Source organism: Pezoporus occidentalis, unplaced genomic scaffold (assembly GCF_034315485.1).
Source record: "Pezoporus occidentalis ecotype Australia unplaced genomic scaffold, CSIRO_AGI_Poc_V1 ctg40, whole genome shotgun sequence".
Lineage (NCBI taxonomy): Eukaryota > Metazoa > Chordata > Aves > Psittaciformes > Psittacidae > Pezoporus > Pezoporus occidentalis.
The window spans coordinates 16437-38852 of record NW_026915725.1 but is presented as its reverse complement, the minus strand read 5'-3'; the positions used below and the strand labels follow the sequence as shown (position 1 = coordinate 38852).

At 38.3% G+C, this 22416-nt stretch overlaps 1 protein-coding gene across 4 annotated transcripts in view; it reads left to right on the top strand.

The window, feature by feature from the left end:
* The window catches only part of WAC (WW domain containing adaptor with coiled-coil), a 58328-nt gene extending 36313 nt beyond the window's left edge, over positions 1 to 22015 (top strand). For 3 of the 4 annotated variants that reach the window (XM_062633529.1, XM_062633528.1, XM_062633531.1), the window contains 7 exons: positions 2871 to 3116; positions 5077 to 5199; positions 6355 to 6503; positions 11342 to 11460; positions 16272 to 16458; positions 19672 to 19799; positions 21882 to 22015. In XM_062633529.1, coding sequence (XP_062489513.1) covers positions 2871 to 3116; positions 5077 to 5199; positions 6355 to 6503; positions 11342 to 11460; positions 16272 to 16458; positions 19672 to 19799; positions 21882 to 21951 — 1022 coding nt within the window. In that variant the 3' untranslated portion in view covers positions 21952 to 22015. The remainder of the gene's footprint in view (positions 1 to 2870; positions 3117 to 5076; positions 5200 to 6354; positions 6504 to 11341; positions 11461 to 16271; positions 16459 to 19671; positions 19800 to 21881) is intronic. The other variant, XM_062633530.1, reaches the window with a different exon arrangement.
* The last annotated feature ends 401 nt before the right edge of the window (positions 22016 to 22416 follow it).

The window sequence follows — 22416 nt, the reverse complement described above, 5'->3', positions numbered from 1 at the left end:
TCAAAAGGAGTGTGACCAGCAGGTCGGAGGAGGTGATCCTGCCCCTCTGCTCTCATGCGACCTCACCTGGGGTATTGTGTGCAGTTCTGGTGTCCTCAACATCAAAAGGACATGGAACTGTTGGAACAAGTCCAGAGGAGGGCCACGAGAATGATGAGGGGACTGGAGCACCTCCCGTATGAAGACAAGCTGAGAAAGTTGGGGCTGTTCAGCCTGGAGGAGGCTGCATGGAGACCTCATAGCAGCCTTCCAGTATCTGAAGAGAGCCTCTAAGGCTGCTGGGGAGGGACTCTTCATTAGGGACTGTAGCGATAGGACAAGGAGTAATGGGTTAAAGCTTAGATGGGGAAGTTTAGATTGGATATAAGGAAGAAATTCTTTCCTGTGAGGGTGGTGAGGCACTGAAATGGGTTGCCCAAAGAAGTTGTGAATGCTCCATCCCTGGCAGTGTTCAAGGGCAGGTTGCATGGTTTAGTGTGAGGTGTGCCTGCCCATGGCAGGGGGGTTGGAACTAGATGATCTTAAGGTCCTTCCCAACCCTAACTATTCTATGATTCTGTGATTTTGTCTGCAGTAATACAGCTGCAGAATAGTGTCTCCATATTGTGTAAAAGAAATCTGGACTGTGTTTTGTTACATAATTCAGTTTGTATGTTTATAGCAGGGAAACTTAACCAAGCTGAAGTAGTTTCACAGACCTCTTGGAATTCACTGGTTTTGTATGACATATTTTGATTTCTTTTATTCAAGAAATGAGTAAAAACCCAGAACTGAACTGGTCTTAAGGTTTCTCTTCACTGCATTGTTAGCTTGAGTTTGATTAAGTTCGTTTTCTGTTCAAAACTGCAGCATGGGTGAAAAATACTTCCAGCTGTTTGGTATGGTGGTGTGAAGATCAGGTATTGCTTATGTAGATTAATAATACAGTAGTTAAGTTGCTTCTCTACTTAAGATAACTCAGTCTAACTCCAAAGACAATCCTAACTGCATTAAATATGTTTTTAACCATTTTTAAGCTGGCAGTTGCTTGGGTTTTGGTTTTGTTTTGGTTTTGTTTTCTGCTTTGTTTGTTTTGAAATTAGGGGGCTTTGGTTCTGTTTGGAATTTTTTTTTTTTTTTTGTGCTAAGATTCTCAAAACTGTAGGCTAGGCGACTTGTATATGTAAGTACTAACATGCTCCATTGTGCCCAGTTCCTTTGCTCTTCTATGCCTCGGCTTTATTCGGACCAAGTTTAAACTTACCATGTTTGGTATGATAAGATTCTTCTTTGCTTTATGTGTCTTGAGTTGCAGTTGTGTTAAGTTTGCTTTAAAACCCACAGTATGTAATACTTCTATAACAAAGACCACTACTAATGACATTTTTAAGGGGGAGCTAATACCTAATCATCTGTTCTAGTCACATGTTACTGATGACCATTTCTTGTCCCTTCGTAAGTTCTTTTCAAGGCTTCTGGCCAGACCACCAAGTTGCTTTATAGCTTGTCCCAAGGAGCTTGTAACTAGATAAAACTGCATTTTAGAAATTTACCTGATGCATCAAAATATATTTGTGTGTTCTGGCTGATGCATCCTTGCAAGCTGTCAAATTTGAATTCTTCATTGTTTTTCTTTGGTTTAGATTTCTCAGCTACATGACTAGAAAAGGCTTTTTTACCCAGTATTTGTGACCTGTTATGAGCTGTTACTATTTTAACTGCATGAAAGCTGAAGTCCCCTTTCTTTTCACTGAGATTTCCAATCTCATTTGATTTACATATTGATACTTCCTTGAGTAATTTATTTTATTTTTTTAGGGTTCTTCTCCAAATTAGTCTCAAAAATTGCTGTTGAGACTTTCAGACAACAAACTTTTAGAAATTTTGTAGCATTTTATTCTTACATAGTAAAACAGAACAAGAACTTTTCATTTTTTCTTTACTAAGTTACCCTCTTTTTACCTTATCACCACTCAAAAGGTGTGAAATATGCCTTTAAAGTAAAAAGACTTTCCCAGCCAGTTATTTTAGCTTTCATTTGGATTTTTGTATCCAGGGTAAGATCTTGGATCTGTATCCATCTTTCCACTCTTCATCCAACCTGTTTGGTGCTGTAGAGCTCTTAGTGTTCACTGAATTCAGGGCAGAGGCCTCTGAAAGGTTTGTTGGGGAGAGAAGGAGAAGCTAAAATTGAAACACAGTGGTCCAGGCTTCTTGAAGGAAGGATGTTTGAAGTAACTGATGGTACTCCTATAGTAAGTGGAAATACTTTTCAGTGCAGGAATTTCTCACAGTACTGAAATGGAGGAGCAACTTTTATGTTAACTGAAAGTAAAATTTAATTAAATAACTCATTAATTAGAACAAATTGCCATACGGTATAATTGAATTTAAGTACTTAACATTTCTTTAGATAAGAAGTCTTGATATTTGCTAAAATAAAATTAATGAATAAATGATGTAAGTCTTGCTGCTTCAGGAGAAACTGACAGGTTTGAAATTAATTATGGGCAGATACATTTTTAGATGTTTTTCCACTCTGCTGTGGGGATGTTAACAGCTCTTGGTTTATGTTTATAGAATTTTTGTCCCACATTTGTTCTAAATTTGGGGGGGCGAATTCGATTTCTTACACTGGCAGTTTTCAGTCCAGTATCTTAAAGTGGAAAATTGTGTGTGTGTTCCTAATAAATGTTAGGTTCAATAGTGTAAATTACACTAGGTACAGAATATCTTCGATTTTTGTTATATTAATGTGGGCTTGGTTTTTTTTTTTCCTTGTAATAATAGTGAAGTATTTGATCTTCTGAATTTAATACGAATATTATACTAGTGAGAAGTTGCCAGCTTATATTGGGGAAAATGAAAATTACTGTCTGTCTTCTGTTCAGAGTCTGCATCTGTGGACAAGTCTGTATCCCATTCTTGCACAACTCCTTCTACATCTTCTGCTTCTGGACTGAATCCAACTTCTGCGCCTGCTTCATCTGCTCCTACAGTTCCTGTCTCACCTGTCCCGCAATCTCCAATTCCTCCGTTACTTCAGGACCCAAATCTCCTTCGACAGCTGCTGCCTGCTCTTCAAGCCACATTGCAGCTTAATAATTCTAGCGTAGATATATCCAAAATCAATGAAGGTAAGGAATCTTTAAAGCTGATGTTGGCCCTTATACACAAGTGTATTACTGGATACTAAACTGTAGTAAATGCAAGCTTTACTTTAAATGAAAAGTGAAAAATGAATCCGTAGATAAATTGGGGATTGTCACTGGTTTTTGTTCTGTTAAACCTTTTTAAATGAGCCCAGTAACATTTAAGGGTATTAAGCCGTAAGTGCTGATGTATGGGAGCAGTCTGAGACTGGTAACTTAATTGCTGTATCAGCATTCATCTGTTGCACAAAATTTAGTTAGAGTTTTTTGTTCTTTTGTTCCATGCAGTGTTCTTTGTCTCCTGTAGTTTATGCTGCTATTCTAATAATGCTTGTGTGCGAATGCTGAAATTTTTAGGGGTTCTTAAATCTTGTTGCCTATCAACTTTTTTTCTTTAGTACATTTTAGCCTCTCTGAGTAAAGGTAGCACATCAGTAAGTTTGCTAGCAAGTTAGATTTTGTGTATGTGATTGGTGTATCCCTTAGATTTTTGTCACATTGGCCTAGTTTTTTGCAAGAAAGTTTATAACTAGTTATAGTGCCTTTCATTGCAAGAACAGGCAAGAGCTGATGCATTTGGAATGTAGTTTTATCTAAATGTGTCTGGATGTGGCGGGTTACTGATGAAGAAACTGGCGTGGGATTTTTATGTTTGCTTCTTGGAACTTGTGTACTCTTTGATCACAGATTTAAATAGGAAGCAAAACATTTACATGGAGTGCCCAGAGTTATTAACTTCTTAAAAGTGTAAACCATGAAAGTCGAAGTAGTAAAATCTAACTATTATGTATGTTATGATTATTTGCAAGGAAAAACTGCTATTTGTCTTCCTTTTAATCAGCAAATATTATGGCTTTATTCAGTACTAGTAGGTGAGTAGGTTATTGTTTCTTCCTGTGCAGGGCAAACCTTTTAAAACTGTAGTGCACAAGGTTGGTGTAAAAAAAGTAAGAGTATCATTGGCATAACTGAACAGCAGCTGCATCTGTCTCTGAGTAAGAGCGTTTGGTATTGTTCTGATGGCTTGAGGGCCTGGCTGGCAGGTCCATGTGAGCAGAGTGACTTTACCTTGGGCAGCAGAAAAGCCCTTGCTGTGCACGTGATACAGAGTTACTCTGTGTTTGTGCCTGGTGAGTCAGTTTTTTCAGACTTGTGCTTGGGTAGTGTGTGTTCAGGAAGTATCTCACAGAGCCTTTATCTTCTTTTTGAGAAGATTAGTTCAGAAACTGGGTCTCATCAGCTCGTACTGGAAGATGGTCCTCCTGTGTAGTGCAGTTTTAAAACGGTTGAAAATTACTGATTTTTTACTGGGGGAAAAGGAGAAGGAGGGTAGCGGTAGAACAAGATGGACAGATAATGATGGGACAGCTGAACCCGGAACAAATAAGTTTGAGTTTGGGTGGGTTTTTTTTGCGTTTGTTTCTTTTTTAAGAAGAAACACCTAGTGTCTGGATTTTGAACTTGAAAGGTCTTTTTCCTTGAACAGGAAGTCTTCTTCCCTGTCATTCCCCCCCCCCCATCCCTTATAGTGAGTTAATGTGTTACTGCTTTTTTTCCTTTTTAAAATTTATTTATCGTTGCAGTTTAAAATAAAAAACTCCACACATTCTACTTACTGCAATAACAAATTACACAAATGTTCATGTTTACAAAAATTACTATTGGTCCATAAAGTCAAGCTGAACAGTTAAAGTTCTTTTCTAAAATAATTCTTTTAGTGTATGTCTCAAAGATATAACTACTAAATAAAGGACTTGGTTAGACATGCCAAGCATTTGTGGGTTAAATTCAAGTAATTGAAAAATAGTTCAGGTGGCTTTTTGGTCTCTTGTGGATTGCTGTAACAAAATCGGGAAGAAAATGAGGCATAATGTGTATTTAGCCAGTTTGAACAGTTTAAAGTGATGTTATAGAATTGTCAGTAAAACAGAATGTTTGTTTTTAGTTCTAACAGCAGCTGTGACACAAGCCTCTCTGCAGTCTATACTCCATAAAATTCTTACTGCTGGACCATCCGCTTTCAATATCACTTCCCTAATTTCTCAAGCTGCACAACTGTCTACGCAAGGTATTCAGTCTTCTTTTCACTTATGTATAATTGTTGCATTGCATTTTTTAAAGGCCAGTACAGCTGAAACTTGGAAAAGCTGTCCCCTGTTATCTGTGGCCACCTGGTGTGGGAGATGTCAAATGACTTCTTTTTCCAAAGATAGGATAAGAAATTGTTACTTGGGGAGCAGGAATCTGACGTGCCACTACATAATTGTGCTTCTCTGTCTCGCCTTTTGGCATTTTTCCTGGCAGTGTTCACGACCAGTTTGGACGAGGCTTTGGGTGATATGGTTTAGTGTGAGGTGTCCCTGCCCATGCCAGGGGGGTTGGAACGAGATGATCTTAAGGTCCTTTCCAACCCTAGCTGTTCTATGATTCTGTGATTTTCTTTATATGTTACCTAACTATGTGAGTAATGTGAAATGTGCGTGAGACCCTCTCAACTTATTTTGGACCTTAATTAATGTCCAGTATGAACCACAACTTTTCCTTGGTTCAACACCCTACTTGTAATACTGTGCAACTGTGACTCTTGCGGGAGGCCATAAGTTTGTAAAAGAAAGTTTATTCTCTCTGGTGGGGAGTTTTGTGCAGTCTTATGTAAATAGTATTTTTCAGCTTCCATGCAAGATTATTCCTTCAAGTGTCTTCAATAAATTCCAGTTTGTAACATAATAAAGCTAGAAACTTAAACCAAAACAACAAATGCAGTCATGCTATTGAGTAGGTAAGCAGTATTATGCTCATTTTAACCAGTAATTAAAACATGGGCAGGGGATTGTTGGTAGTGACTAGAATGGAGGAGTAGGTTTCTAGATAAACTATTCATGCATTCTTTTGGTTAAATTGGGTTGAACACTCTAAAATAGGAATCACAAATTAAACTAATTCAGGCTTTTCCTGTGTAAAAAAAGTATCTCATAATAGCTTTTTCTCTTCCTCCCTCCCCTCAAGTTTTATAAGGGGAGCATTTGGGGAAAATACAATTCTTAAGTTAGGATTGTTGATGAACATTTGATAGTTCCAATCGTTCACCCCCCAGCAGTCTCAAGGTGAATATGTTTGTGTATTATGTAATGCAGCATACTCCAAAGTACCAAAAGAAAATCTAATTCACATTTAAGATAGGATATGGCTTTATTAAAAAGAATCTTTCTTTTTTTCTTTGCAGCTCAGCCATCTAATCAGTCTCCAATGTCTTTAACGTCTGATGCCTCATCACCAAGATCATACGTATCTCCAAGAATAAGCACCCCTCAGACTAACACTGTTCCACTTAAACCTTTGATGACTACGCCACCGGTATCATCACAGCAGAAGGTAAGCTCCTTTCATATCATACTGTAGTAAGAAACCATTATAAGTAATAAGTATTGCTGCTATATATCCATGTGCTGGCAGTTATATATAGGATGATATAATACGCATGCTATCTTTCCCAGTATAACCAGAAACAACTGGAAACAACTACTAGGCTGTATTTTTGCCATACGGTTCTAGTATGCAATTTTAGTTCACTCATCTGTTCTTAAAAATACTGTGCTTGCTTCAGATGCTGTCTGGAAATACTACCAAAAGATCAATATTTTAACATACTTGAATGAAAACAAAAACTCCAAAGGCAACAGCTGATGCAGTACCCTAGACATTAGCCAATAAAAGGTTTTTAGAATGGGAGAGAAATTCTTAGAGAAGTTGACTTGATGTAGTCTCAAATTTGTTTTGGAAATGTTCTAGGTGTTCACAAGCTCAGTAATATTATGTCCCTTTCCCTTCCTGCCCCTTCACCTCTATTCATTCAGAATTACGTAATGGGATCAGTGACAAGGAAACATTAATTGAAACTAACAAATAAGCTCATAAGGTTCTTCCTAAGGATGAAGTAGAAAACATAAAGTAGAAAATGTTGTCTTTTTTTTTTTTTTACTCATGTGTGTTTGTGTTTGTGTTTGGGGTGATCCCTCTAGCAGGTCACTCTTCAGAGGTAGACTGTCTTCTGTAGAATCTGAGCTCAGTATTTCATATCCTATAAATGGTGAAATTGAGTAATAAATAGAGTTGAAGCTGAGACAGATTGATTTTGTCTGTCCAGCAGATCAGAGATTCTGTTTTGCTGTGCACAGATGGGGAAAATAGATGTAATTAGAGGCACTCAAGATGGTCTTCCCCTTAAAGGTTTTCTTTTTAGTTGAAGGCTTGTGGTTCATATTGTAGAGTAAGGGTGGTAAGAGATTCTGGGTTCAAGGACCTGTTAGGAAGGAGTATTTTCTTACTAAAGAGGACTGAAGGCAGAGCTATGGGTTTGCACCCTCTGGTGGAAAGCAACCTTTCATGTTCAAGATAGTTTTGTTGTGATGGGTAGAGCTGCCAGGCATAAGACTCCTGTGCCTTTTAGGTAAGAAACAAAAATTTAGCAGTTACAGTGTTGTTCTGGCTGTGAAAAATAGAGATTCATTAGGGAGTTCCATTTGGACCTCTCCTAGAGGTCTGCTGCTTGCATGCAATGAGAGCCTGTCTGTCTCTTCGTTCAAGTTCCTGTTCTGCACTCCACACACGCATACCAGCACCCCTCTCTGCTTAGCTCAGGCATCTCTCTATAAATTTTCTGCTTGATACCTCTGATATCAGTTTGTTGTGACTGGCAATAGTATGGTGAACTGTGAAAGCCTCATGTGTGTATTAATCCTGCTAGTTGTCTTTTGTTTCTGACCTTGGAGCGCATCCTGAATCACATCCCATAGCTAGGTGACAAGGAATGAAATTATCAAATAGGTTGATGAGTAGAATCAATAGACTTGAAACAAAGATGGGAGAAATCTTACTAAGTTTTTTACTGTTAGTAACTGGAAGTTGATTTGTTTTGGTCTCTACAGCCCAGAGATCTATTTCCGCTTTGAAAATAAAGTTGTGATTGTCAACTACATTACAATCATGGCAAAAACATTTATCCTTGTTTTACAAACTTAACTGCTTTAGTATTTATCAGCTTGCTACAGATGTCTTCCTACAAGTGTGCAAACAGACTTGAACGCACTGCCTTTCACCCAGTATAAAGGCTGGTGTTATTCCTATGAAGTAGGTGTCATGGTAGTAAGCTGTGCCATAAGAGAAAGCGATGGCAAGCCAAGCCTTTAAGTGGGGCCAGTCTGTCTTGGTAGGCTGACTGTCATTGAATGTATCTTCCCTCAGGTTTTCAGTCGAAGCAAAAAACTTGAGGGCTAAATATGGCTTAGAAAAGAGTTGATCTGAATTTAATGCAGGTCGTAAGTGCAGCAATGCTGACACTCCTAAAAAATGAACAAAAAAGCGTATTGGTTATTTTTTTGATCTGCCTGATAAGAGAATCTCCACTTACATGCAGGGTTCTGTGATCGCCTGTAGTTAGTGACTTGGCATGCAGGATTTCACCTCCAGCCTTTTCAAAGTAGGGTATTGTATGCTTTATTGATACCTATATAGAAGTTCTTCTGAAAGTGGTGACATCTATATTTTGATGAGCTTACTGTGACACCTTCTGAAATTACTGTATTTTAATCCATCCTTCCTTAAGATTGTACCACAGTGGGGTAAGATTGCACATCTGGTTCATTTTTGAAGCACTTACAGTGTGCTTGCAATCAAAGTGTTAAGTGTAGTAAATTTCTGAGTTACTCATTCTAAACTATAATGCCTTTGCTTCAGAATGCTATTAATCGTGAGGAACTATTGTGCGTTGTTACATGTACTGGCAAGTTTTGTATTCTTATCGCTCTGTCAGGAAGTTAACTCTTACTACACTAGAATATAACCATAAAAGCTTTCTATTTTCTGGGTACGTCCAGTATTCACATAATCCAATTCTGTAAAATGCGATTGAGATGAGAATTCAGGTGGTGCTAGCTTGGATGTGAGCATGCCTGGTTTAGTGTTGCTTTGGATATGTCAGTCAGGCTATATTATCCAGTTCTAAGAGTCTGAGGTAAATTATGCATAATCAAGAAGTGGTGCTGTGCCAGAACACAATTGGTCTCAGAGCACAAGGTCATTGACTTATGGTGCTTCTATGCAGCAGGTGTAGACAAAGCTGAACTGGCATCATGCAAGCAGAGCCCAGTGCCAGATACACGGATACCTGGGCTAACTCTGGGAGCAGTGTAGTACCATTTGCACAGCAGGACCTCTTACTTAGGGTTGCATGAACATGCCTCTAATGTTTCTGAACTGAAGCTGGTATGTCTGTGTAGAGGTGTGCTGTGTGCACATGGCAGCTCAGGTATCACAGGCTTCAGGATCCTAGGCTTCACATTTTGCTGTTCAGCTGTGCCTGTGTTGTGTGGTTAGAAACTGTTCTGAATTTCTGCACTGTAACCGTGTAAAGCACGTTACGCACACCTGTCAAACTTGGTGAGAACATAGCTTGTGGAATTATTTTTATTTTGCCCTTCCTATTTTTTGGTTCTTTGTACACTCGCTTAACCTTTTTGAAACACTTGGAAATTAGGGAATAGTTCAGAGGTTTTGTGGATCATTTATCTTGCAAATCCCAGTTTTTCTTTATAATCTGTGTTTGGTTTTATTTTTACCAGCCAGGGGGCTAGTTAGTTTTCCAGTTTGGATGTGTTATCTATGATGGACTTTGCTTTTGAAATTGTTTCTTCTGTTTGTACAGCCTCCATAGTTATGTCTGTTAACAGGGTGAGCAAAATTGTGGCATTTAATAGAAAAGTTCATGTCATACATTTCATAAAGATACTTTGGGTGGGTTTTTTTGCTTTGTGGTTTTTTTTTCATAAATTAATTTATGAATTACTATTTTGCCCTGCCCCCAACTGTATAATCCTTTAGATTTCAACACAGTAAGTGGTCTTATTTTATTTTCTCTTGCCTTTTTTTTTCTTTTTTTGCTTTTGGGGAAGATTTTAAAAGGTGGCTTTTCCTCTTAGGTTCAAGATTTTTCTGTATATTTAAATAAGCAAAGTTGTGTCTTGAGTTTGCTTTAGCGGATACTGTCTGGCTTGCCTGTTGGGATTTGTTTTACAGGAGTCTTTTTCTGAAAATGAGAGAATTTCTGGAGGTTCAAATGGCCACTGGTTAGTAACCTACACCAGCTTTATGTCAACAAATGCCAGGCAGGGTGCCTGATAATTGTTGTTCTCCTTATGGATCTCTAGAGCCCGTTTTGTTTCTCTCCCTCTTTCTTAAAATTAATCACTTGATTTTTCCAGAGTGAGGGATAAATATTGGAGCTGCTTCCTCTTTTGTGTGTACTTAAGAAGGGACAGAGGTAAGCAGATTATGGAGAGCAAAAAGTATCTCTTGAACTCCACTTACAGTAATTTAGACGCTATTGTATTCCACACTTTTCATCCTATTGTAGTTCAAGAATCACATTAAAAAGACCATATCTTGCTGCTGGTGAATCAGTGTCTTCAATGTGAATGTGTCCTACCAAAGGAAAAAAAAAAGCTACTGGTGCCTTTTCCCTTGGTGAAAAGGCTACTTTTTATTTTATTAGTCATGCATTAGTTCAGAACTGGCAGAACAGTTGAAAAGGGAGAATAGCAAACTGGTAAGTATGCTTTAGGTTTTTCTCCTTTTCTGATAGAGATGTTAGAATACAGTTAGGACCCAACATGGTTTAGTGTGAGGTGTTCCTGCCCATGGCAGGGGGGTTGGCAGTACATGATCTGAAGGTCCTTTCCAACCCTAACTATTCTATGGTTCAGTGATTCTGCTCTTGGCATTATGTAATATGTTTTCAAGCAGGGAACTTTAAACTTTTTAAGTGAAAATTTTTCTTTGGATAATGACAGTTCTTCTGAGGTTGAAAATGAGCTTAGTGCTTACATGGAAGATATGGTTAAAAATGAAGTTGAATTTAACTATTTTACCTAGTAAGTTTGCAATATTTTGACAAGTCAGATGGATCTAAATTTGCTTCTGTTATGTCTGTTAAGGACTCTTTCTGTTGTTGTAAGAAAAGCTATCACAGCTGTGAACTAGAGGAGATGTATTAAAAAAAAACAACCACTGTATGAAGAGTATAAAAATTCTGTCAACAGAAGACCTCATAGCAAAAGCCCCATTGGACTTGTAACTTGTGATTTCTGTGTTTTCCTTTGGCTCTTACACTTGGTGTTTATTGTGGAGATAATCTAATGAATTTCTGAACTTTCCAGGTTGCTACTCCAGGTGTTAAACAAGGACCAGCTTCACAGGTAGCACCTCAGCAGCCGGTAATAGCTGACAAGCAGGCAGGTCATGAGCCTGCTTCTCCACGAAGTCTTCAGCGCTCAAGGTATATTGAAATACTCCTTTTTTCCTCTGGATCCAGTGTGTGTTATATTCATTGCAATTTGTGGGTTCTTTGGCCTATTAAACATATGATTTAGATGATGCAGCTAAGTACCTTTGTTAACAGAGCTAATGTGGTATCTGCCAGAGCTAATCTGCTGTTGGAGGACCACCATTAAAGTTCCGTTCACAGAATCAAAACAGAATTCCTGTTTCTGCCTGCTGTTCTGGTCAGTTTTGCAAGTGATTCAGTGTATTGTGATTTCTGAGTTTAGAGGTTTTGTTACTTTCTATGCAGTTATGAAAAGCATTTTATAAAGCATTAAATGCTTTAACTCTGATTTACTCCATGTCCTGGGTTCATGGAGACACTGTGATGTTCAGCTTAACAGAAGCGTGTAAACATTTCTAATAAGGGCATTAGACTTTTATAAGGAACAGTGAGGTTTTGGGGAACAGCTCTCGGTCACAGACCTTTTTGTCCTTTACTGATCACCTTTTCCCCATAGGAAATCTTGCTAAGGAAGGTAGTCTGATTCTTGGAAATGTTCGGTATAGCCTGGAGTCTGTGTGAAGTGATGCTGGTGGACATTTGACTTGCTGATCCATACTCAACCCTCACTTCAGGTTACAGGGCTTCCTACTCTGTCATAACCATTATCCACATTGAGTTGCCTTAGGGATCCACTGGCCCTCTTGCAAGCCATTGCTCCCCATGGCATCAGCATTTTGCTGGAGAAGGGAAGCTGCGTTTGTCCCAGCATCTATACTGCTGAAGTAGAGGGGTCATGCAGGTACCACATATTTGAGGAAGAGGTAGTGCACAAATAAAGAGTGTGAAGGCCAGTATCAAAGACACTGTGGCCATATTGTTTAGTATCCTGTATCTTTCAAATAGTTCCATGTTTGTAACTGTGGCATGTTGTGCATCACTAGTTCATGCATTTCTCTCTCTTTTGGAAGTGTCTTATTTGAAAAAAAAATAGAAGATGAGGAAACAGGTGGTTTGGAATAACCTGTGCAACTGGTATTTTGGTCTGTTCAGTGTAGTGGAGTTGAATGAAAATGGGCCAGATCAGATGTAGATTTACTTATCTGCAAAAGATTTCCTGAGTCTGGATGGTATTTCTGAATTGATAGAAAACAGGTTACTCCTTTGTAGGTGAAAGCAGTCAGTTGGATGAGGGACTGCTCTTGGGGCTAACTCCCTTTACTTTTTTGTAGAAATGAACAACTTGGTAACCTGAACTATGGACAGAGGGTCCAAATAGAGGCTTTATGAATTAAAGTTGCATTTTTCTACAGCTTATATACAGAGTTAATCACAACTAGATTTCCTTTGCTTTTACTGTTATTAAAAACTTTAAGTGAATGGAGCTAAAATAAACTTTAACTTGTTTGGGAGGAAGCATTGTCTAAGAAATATATCAATAGCTATTGATAAACTTTAAAGTTGTAAACATTTTGGTCATGTGAATTAGGAAATGAATACAGCGTAGGCAATACAGTAAGTCTTTTTGTAAGAGATGATTGCAAAGACATGCAATGTGTTATGGCTGCTTTAAAATTGAATTAAATGAGTGCTTCCATAATTAATACTTTCATCAGGTTGATAGTTCTCTTTATTTCCAGAAAAGACTGGGGATATTTTTTCCTCTACCTTAGAAAATGCTAAACTTCTGGAGGGAGGAGGTGTGTGGGTGTTTTTTGTAGGCTGTAAGATTTTGTAGTTTGTAGTAGTGTATTTCAGAGCCATCCTGCTCTCATACTCTTGTACAGATGGTGTTTGCCTCTCTGGAAGTTTTTGAGGCCTGTGGCATAGTCAATTTTTAACTTACCCAGCAGTTCAGCTTTATTGAACCATTTAAAAAAACCCGTAGGAATAGTTCCTATCATTGCTGCATTCGTAGCTCCCCCTGCTGCTGACACAGAGGTGCTAGGATATTTTGTGACAGTGCATTTTATTCATAATTAAGATACAACCTTTTTTTTTTTTTTATGAAAGCCACAGATTTTATTTTCCTGAAATGTTTCTGATGTGTTAAGAGTGATTTTTACTGGTGGAGTCTGAAAAGCCAGGTTGATAAAGAGAGCGGAGGCAAGTCATAGGGGAACTTTGATCCTATTAGAGCTAAGGGGTAAATAAACATTGAAGGTGATGCCTCAGTTCTGCTTAGTTAATATTAATTTAGGCTTTCTCTGCACCATCAGTATGCTGATCCTGCATGAATACATAGAGAATAATTTAGGTTGAAAGGGACTCTTAGTTGTGATCTAGTCCGAGTCCCAACTCAAAGTAGGACTCAAGGTTTGAATTGCTAAGGGCATTGTTCAGGTGACTTTTTTTTTTTAATATCTGTGAGCAGCTTCTTCTGTTTGGCTACCCTTATGCTGAAATGTTTTTTTCCTTCCATGTAATTAAGAGTTTCCTGTGTTGCAGCTGGTGTCTCTACGTGTTGTCCCGTCACTGTGCTTCTCTGAAAATAACCTGGCTGTCTGCTTGCCCCATAGGTTGTTAAAAAAATAAGAAGATCCTTCAGTGCCCTTCCCTCAGCCTTCTTTTATCCAGGCTGAATAAACTTTTAGCTTCTCCTGATACAGCATATTCTTCAGCCTGATAGTTATCTGTGTGGTCCTCTCCTGGATTCCACTGGTGTAGCAGTTTAATTCTAGTATGGTTTTGGGCTCCCCACTGCACAGTGCTTCAGGTACTGTGGATCTCAAGCTCTGAAGGGAAGAGAGAAAGTGTTTTCTTCAACCACACTCTTGCTAGTACAGCCCAGCATGTGCTTGGCCTGCTTTGCCATGGGGATACATTGCTGACTTGCATTAACTCGTCTGCCAGGATCTTCAGGTCCTTTTGTGCAAAGCTGCTTTCTACCTGCTCAGCCTGTGCTGTTTGCCTTTCTTGAACTTGGCTTCTGTGTGTCCGTTCAGGTCCTTAGGAAAGCAGCCTACCTTCTAGCATATTGACAAAATCTAAATGCCTTTTTTTTCTTAATCAGCGAAACGTTTTTACAGTGAAGTGTTTGCTCTTGTAAGTGGTTTTGAAGTAGTTGGGCCAATTAACAAAGAGAACTTGGAGCACAAAACCAAAAACCAAAGAATGCTTTCCTTCCCTACTCCTCATTACATCATATATTCCTTTTGAAAGTTCTGCCTGAAATCAAGGGAAAATTATGTATACAGCTCTAATAAAGCTGCCTGCTAAAAAAATTGTGTATTTTTTTTAAATATTATAAGGCTTTAAACAAGTTTAGGGATACTGAAAGGAATGGGATTAAAGTCTTTGCTGCAGAGCAGTGTGCTGTACCTAATTTGTTGGCTGTTTGTTTTGAAACCTGCTGTAATATTTTGTAGCTGTGAGTGATGAGGATAAATGGCTCGGCATTGGACTATAAAGATAGTTGCATTATGCTAGGATGTTTTCAGTCCTCAAGGGGGTAGGTTAGGTGCTGAATTAAGATTCCTCTCAAATTTGTTTTTAGTTCGTATTACTTTGTATCACTTGTAAGCAAGTAGTAAGAAAGTTCTAAGAAATAGACTGAAATTATGGCCTGTGTTAAAAAGCTGCTCCCAGTGGAAGAGTGATTGTAAACATAATCTTACAAGTAAATGCTACATACTTAGGTAATATTACTATTTCTCAGTCTATGTAGTGTCAAAGAGCATCCTAACTGTGAGGTACCATCACAGGATACTAGTGATGTTCTTGTCTCCTGTTCAAGATTATTGCTTCCTTTGTCTTCCCTTACATGGGTGGAGAGGGGAGGGCATAATTTTCATCCTGACCTGTCTTTGTTCACATGGATAATCAGTGCTGCTTCTACCCCTTCTTAGCGAGTTAGAAAAATAGAGCCCCTTTCGGGGGGAGGGGGGGGGGAAGGGGGTGTGATTGGACAAGTGCTGAAAAAAGGAAGTAGGAGCGTAGAGGCCCTGATTTGCAAGGGATGGAAAAGCAGCAAAGGTCATGTGCTGAAACATCAGTTTCTAAGCTTCCCCACTATGGGTTATATATTCCTCCCAGTGCAGTTCCAGTTTCCTAGAAGATCATATCATCTAGATGGCAGTGTTTACAAGGAGGAGAGAAACCCCCACATTCTTATCCTTTGAAGACAGTGATACACCAAATAGCTCTTTTGATGCTGGGGAAAGTTAACTGTGGAGTTTTCTATTGCTGATAGTATAGAAGTTTGAGAACAGCTATGAATTCTTGACATGTAGCAGAATTGTGCAGCTACAGCTCTGACAGTTGTGTCGGATGTGGTTGGGTGCATGCAGTGTGAAAATGTGATGTTACTGCTGGCCCTGATATGTGGGTTTCTGGACACAGGGAAAGTAAAATTAAGTATCAGTGATTTTTTGCATATTTTGGGGGAACTTCTGTAGCTTATTTGGCTTAATGCTAGCTGTTCAGTTGTACATCATAGCTTTATTGAGAGAAGTGATAAAGTGAAACAAAAAACCCATACTTCACCAAGAGAGTTTACCATCCAAGTGTAAGTTGGAGGATGAGTATTTGCAAATTAGGAGTACGAGAGTTCTTGTAGATTAGTGAGTCATACAAAGAGATGGGATTCTTAAGAAGGCAACCCCTGTACAAGCAAACAGCCCCTGTTGTATTGTAGCACTCAAACACTTCCCATGCAGGTAGGTTGTTTGTGGAAGACTAACACAGGTTTGGGCTACCAGAAATACTTACTTGTGGTTTAAATGCTGTATGTGTTTTTGTGGCTGGAAGCAATGAATTTTAAGTGTTTATAGGTTTACATATGTATTTTTAATGCTCACTTTTTTTTTTTTTAATTCTTCTAGTACTCAGAGAAGCCCATCACCAGGTCCAAATCATACCTCTAGCACCAGTGCATCAAATTCAGCACCTGCACCGCAGAATACATCTGTACGACCCACTTGTTCATTAACACCTACGCTAGCAGCACACTTCAATGAAAACCTTATAAAGCATGTTCAAGGCTGGCCTGCAGACCATGCAGAAAAGCAGGTGGGTGCACTTGTGCTTTGTTCCCTGTGACAGTACAAAATGTGTAGCTTAAAAATCCGGTTTTCTTAGGGAGGTTGCTTTTTCTAGGAATTACAGGTATTCAAAACGCCCCTGATGCTTGGCCTTAGCCAGAAAAGAGGAGAGGGGAAGAGAGATTAGGCCAGACCTGCAGGTATTACATGTGATTTCCATTTAGCAGTTGAGTATTTTTAGTCTTGCCTAAAATACCAGAGCTTTTGAAATTCTCTCAGATGAATAGCAGTCCTTGTAACTATTTCTTACTGCCATAGTTCTCTTTAAATTTACAAAGGACATATATTTCAACAGATTTTTTTATAATAATGATATTTCTGTTATGTGGAAAATGTTACGGTTAGGTGACAGAGTTAAACTCTTTGAGACTACCCCACAGTGTGAGTCACTGAGTTTTTAGTTCTACGCAGTGAAAAAGGAGCTCTGCCTTGTTTGTTGTACCCAGTTTTTAAGATGATGTAGAGGGCTGAGACTGAATTTGGGCTATTTTTACATAATGGGAAATCCAGTAGAGGTGCCATGCATATTTTATGACTTCACTGCATGAAACCTATCCTGTTGTGGTAATACAGGGAAACTGGATGCATGTCAGCTGCTTGGAATGTATTACTCAAAGGAACCGTATTGGTTATTGAGTCTAGTTCAAGTCCTTTCAGAGGCAGCCCTGTCTGACACAGTCAGTGTGGGATATTAATCTTACCTAGCCCAGTTTACTTTGGTCTTTTGAAGAGTGGTTGCATGCTGGTTCAAGCCTACACTGGAGGCTTTTGGGTAGTAACTGCAAGATGACTCTTAGAAGCGTAGTCTAGACTGATACTGTATTTGGACACTAGGGTACTTGTTTTGTTTCTTTTCAATGATTTTTAAACCCAATTTTAAGACATTACCACCTGTACTGGGGCAGATGACTGAGCTATTGCTGTGGAATGTGCATTTAAGGAAATGGTGCAGCACAGCCGCTTCTCTCAATGGCTGTGATCCATAGTTTTGATAGTGTTATTTTTCACTGTGTACTGAATTGGCATATATTTTAATGCAAAAAATACAGTTTTTTACAGTTGATAGCTTATATTTTTGTCCCGCTATCAGTAATAAAGAGATTTTTCTAAAAACCAGCTAACGCTAGGTAGTTGTGTACTCAGTTGGATACTTTCACTTTTGTGCCAAGTGTTACATGCTGTATTGTCCTGTCTGCTCTTTCACATGATTTCACTTGACAGTGTTGTTGATAGTTTTGAATACTAACAGTTGAGGGACTTAAGTCAGATCAGATACTTGCTATAAAAGAAAAAGTGAATGAAACTGTAAGAGCAATACATAGTGAAAAAGGTAAGCTAGATGAAAGCAAAGAGACTGAACTGTGCAGTGCTGTGGTTTCTCCAGTTTTCTAACTAGATTCCTAATTGGAATTAGAGCATAAAAGTAAACTGAAAAATAAGTAAGTAAGGTGATTTGGGACGGGTATATGTAGAAGCAGTCAGACTTGAAACGTGCTGTGCAGAACTTAGTAGCTAAAACAATTCTTGAGCCACTAGCAGTTATCTTTCAATCTTAGCACTTAATATGGAAAACTGGAAAATAATCCAGTAATGTGATTAATTAAAAAAGAATCAACATAACTAAGGAATGTGAGAAACAGAATTGTAGGTAGAGGTGTGCAGGGAGGAAACGCAAAATGATGGCCTACTGGAGACCAAGGTATTCCTGGATGTCGGTACACTCCACGAAAGGAAACTTTTAATGTAGGGAATTAGAACACAACATGCTTCTTTGAGCTGGACAAATGCCAGAATTGATGAAAACCTGGACTAAATACTGTTATTTTGGGGGAGGAAAGATCGAGTGTACCTGTACTTCAGCAGGTGTTGTGGATTAACCCCAGCAGGCTGCGAAGTAGCTGTTTGCTCACTGTCCCTCCAGTAGGATGGGGGAGAGAATTGCAAGGGCAAAAGTAAGAAAACTCATGGGTAGAGTAAAAGGCAGCTTAATAAGTAAAGGGTGAGGTGGGGAGTGATGCAAGAGTAGTCTGCTTACCTCCAGCCAGTCCCTGAGCAGTGGCAACCGCTGGAAAACTGCCCCCCAGTTTTACTGCTGAGAATGCTATTTTATGGTAGGGAATATTTTTTGGTCAGTTGAGGTCAGCTGTCCCAGGCTTGTTCCTTCCCTGCCTTTTGTCTATCCACAACCTGTTTACTGGGGGAGAGGCAGAGAGAGAAAGGGAGAAATCCTGATGTTGTGTAAGCACTGCTCAGAAATAGCTAAAATATTGGTGTGTTATCAACACTGTTTTGGTCACAAATCCAAAACATTTCACCACATGGACTGCTAGGAAGAAAATTAACTCCATTCCAGCCAGACCTAGTACAGCAGAGAATAACATTGCTAAACAGTAAGACTGCAGGGAAAGCTTTATTTGAAACAGTTTGATCCTATGATTGTATGTTTTTGTTTTGGCTTGTTTTTTTTCTTTCTGTGTGCCACTTGCAAGAAACACACTTTCCTTATTGCAGTGTGATACACAGGACCTCAGAGTAATTATACTAGTCCCTTTGGTGCTGTTGAGAAGTTCTGTGGAATCGTTTACCCAGTTCAGTGACAAGACTTTTAAGAAAAGCACAAGTTTTTGATAGGTCATACCTTCCAAACTTATATTTCTGCTTGTCTCCACCTGACTAAGTGGGGATATTAAAATAATGGAAGAGAACACCTGAAGAGGGCTGCAAAGTTGTGGATTTTTTCCTGTATAAGGTAGCTGGAAACAAGATAGCATTCAGTTGGGGGTTTTGTCACTAAGGCTTAATTTAGATGGGAAATTTAAATCTGCTGTTGAAATAGTGGATGGAGACTTAAATACCTGAACAAGTTACTCTGGAAGCTTGGAGCTCTGTCATGTACTGTCTTTCAAGATGGTTGGGTAAATGTTTGCTAGGATCAGGAAAATCCAAACTACCCCTGCTGTAGCATGGGCCTGGGTTAGACATTTTCTTGGCAGCCAGTTTTGTTCATTTCTGATTCTAAATGGGCTTTTGTAGAGAATTTAATATACTTCTGATCTAATACTCCCTTTTGAAGTTAGAGTGCTTTGCTGTTTCAAGACGCTTATCCAGCAGTTCTCTGGCTACAGCCACTTGTTTCCAATGCATGATTCAAAATCCTAACCTTTATTTGTAACCATTGCAGGCATCAAGATTACGTGAGGAAGCCCATAACATGGGAAGCGTCCATATGTCAGAAATTTGTACTGAATTAAAGAATTTAAGGTCTTTAGTTCGAGTATGTGAAATTCAAGCAACTTTGCGTGAGCAAAGGTAAGTGTGTGCTGTGTGTTTATTTTTAAAATGGTAACTTTCAGAGTGGTATTAGATTCCCATTCTGGCATTGTTTTGCATGAGCTATATTTGCTTATGACTTTGTAAGTATGCTAATACTTGCCAGGTTTGCAAGCTGTCTTCTCTTGGTACATTTTACTTGTTTCTGACACAGATACCTCTTAGTTTTCAGTGAATAGAACCGGATACACATCTTCTGTATGTATTTTCGCATAGTAAATAGTACCTTTCCAGATACATTAGTTCATTATGAAAAACTGAATAACTCCTCCTTGTAAAATATTTGTGCATGATGCACAGATCACATCGGTGCATGCCTGCATAGTTTATACGTCTTAAAGACTACAGTTTGTACGAGGCATTTGGTAGACCTAAAGCCAAAGCAAGTATGAACGGGTGTGGTGGGTATCACAAACTAAGGGAGAATTAATGTTTTTACTTAGGAGGCATCTGAGAAGATCTTGGGGTTCTTCAGGGAGACAGCTATAGCGAAGTAGACTTCTGCTTCTGAAGTCATTAACAACAGGTCTTCTCTATATCACTGGAGCAATACAGACATGTTGAAGACTGTTGTGCAAGGTTGAAACGTTTAGACTTAAAATATATGCTGAAACTTTTCACTAGTAGCTATGATCCTAAATCTACTTTCATATTGTTTCCTTTTTGAATGATGTTATTCCACCTATTAAGTCACACTACAGTTTGAATACAGTGAATATGAATTACTCTTTTAAGCTGCTTTAGTAGTGATGCATGCTGTTTAAATAGCTGTCTTTATCCTAGAAGTTCTTGCTTTTTGGCAGTTAGTAAAACAATCCTTTAGTCAAAAGCAAGTTATAATATATTTGCAAATCTTTTCTAATAAAGAACGACAAATATCCATTATTTCTGAAAGTCTATTCATATCTTTATTATATAGATTAAAATTTCTGTAGTGTATTTAATGAACTGCTTGGTTTCCTACAGGTTTTATTTCCTAAGGTTTCATTTTTGGCTCTGGGTGCATATTTGAGCTGAAATAACTTGTCAAATATCATTGTTCAGGTCACTAAATAGCACCTTGCTTCTTGTATACTGCATATTCTTAAGCTATCAGTGGGTAATGGATATCAGTGGATATTATGAATTTGAGTCTATAACATGTTTCTTTTATTTTTACTGCAATCCCAAATATGTGGAATATATGGCATAAGTAACAAGTTGGTGGGGGGAGGCTTTTGCAAAGGATGGGGTTATCAAAGCTGATAGTAGATGCTTTTTCTGCATCAGCTGAAGTTGCTTCAGATGTCACAGATTACTTATATGAAACTTCAACTTTTCTTGAATATTTTCTTAATTCCACATGCCTGCATTACACTTCAGCATCATGAAAAGATGTTTGGCAAGATTCATTAAAAATTATGGGAAATAGTTATGTAAACCAAACATTCATTAATCACAATAATTGTTTATGTCAGTAGAAGGAGGAAAAATGCATAAGGGAATTTCTAAGCCAGGTGTAGTTACAACTTCTTTTCTTAGGTGCCTTTTAATGATTAGGTATTTTGAGATTTGAGCTTACCATAGCTAGAGACTACCACTACCCACAGAGACAAATACTAGGGAAAATAAAAAGTGTTGCACCTGAAATAAAACTTGCTTCTTTAGAAAATATTTATGAGTGCCTTGGGTTCTTGTACAGTCTGGAAAACTGCATGACATAGGCACAATACCATACTTCAGAATATTCAGTTGCTCAGTATATTCTTGCAGTGTCCTGCTTTTTGGGGGAGTTAAATCAAATGAAGAGCAGGCTTAAACATAACTGCATATCAGTCATGATGAAATATAGCAACTTAATTTTCTGAACTAAGATATCAAGCACAGCAGGTCTCTGCATCTGCATACAGTGCTTGTAGGTGATTGAACAGATCTGGTAATTTAAAAATATCTGAAATTGATTAATAGAACTAAGGAGCATGGTATCTATCCTGAAATTATAGAACTATGTATGTAGATACTTAATATCTGTGTATAATGAAATGAAAATGTTTATACTGATCTATTTCTGTTTTCTTGTAGGATACTATTTTTGAGGCAACAAATTAAAGAACTTGAAAAGCTAAAGAATCAGAATTCCTTCATGGTGTGAAAAGTTGTGAACAATTGCACATGATTTTGAGTACAGGAACTATTAAACTGTTGTCCAGTCTTAACACTTTTGAGCTGCATTTGTGTAGACTTTGGACCGTTGAGCTGGGCAGAAAAAAGTTGACATGGGGAAGGGGACAGGAGGGAGTCAAATTCAGGGGAAAGATACAAGGATGATTTGTAAAACCCTTGAAATGTAGATTTCTTGTAGATGTATTCTTCACGTTGTAAATATGTTTTGTAGAGTGAAGCCATGGGAAGCCATGTGTATCAGAGCTTAGACATCCAAAACTAATCAATGCTGAGGTGGCTAAATACCTAGCCTTTTACATGTAAACCTGTCTGCAAAATTAGCTTTCCTTTTTTTTTTTCTTTTCTTTTCTTTTTTTCTTTTTTTTTTCTTTTTTTTTTGTTTTGTTTGTTTGGGGTTTTTTTTAGTTAATTTATCATTCAGAAATTTTGCATT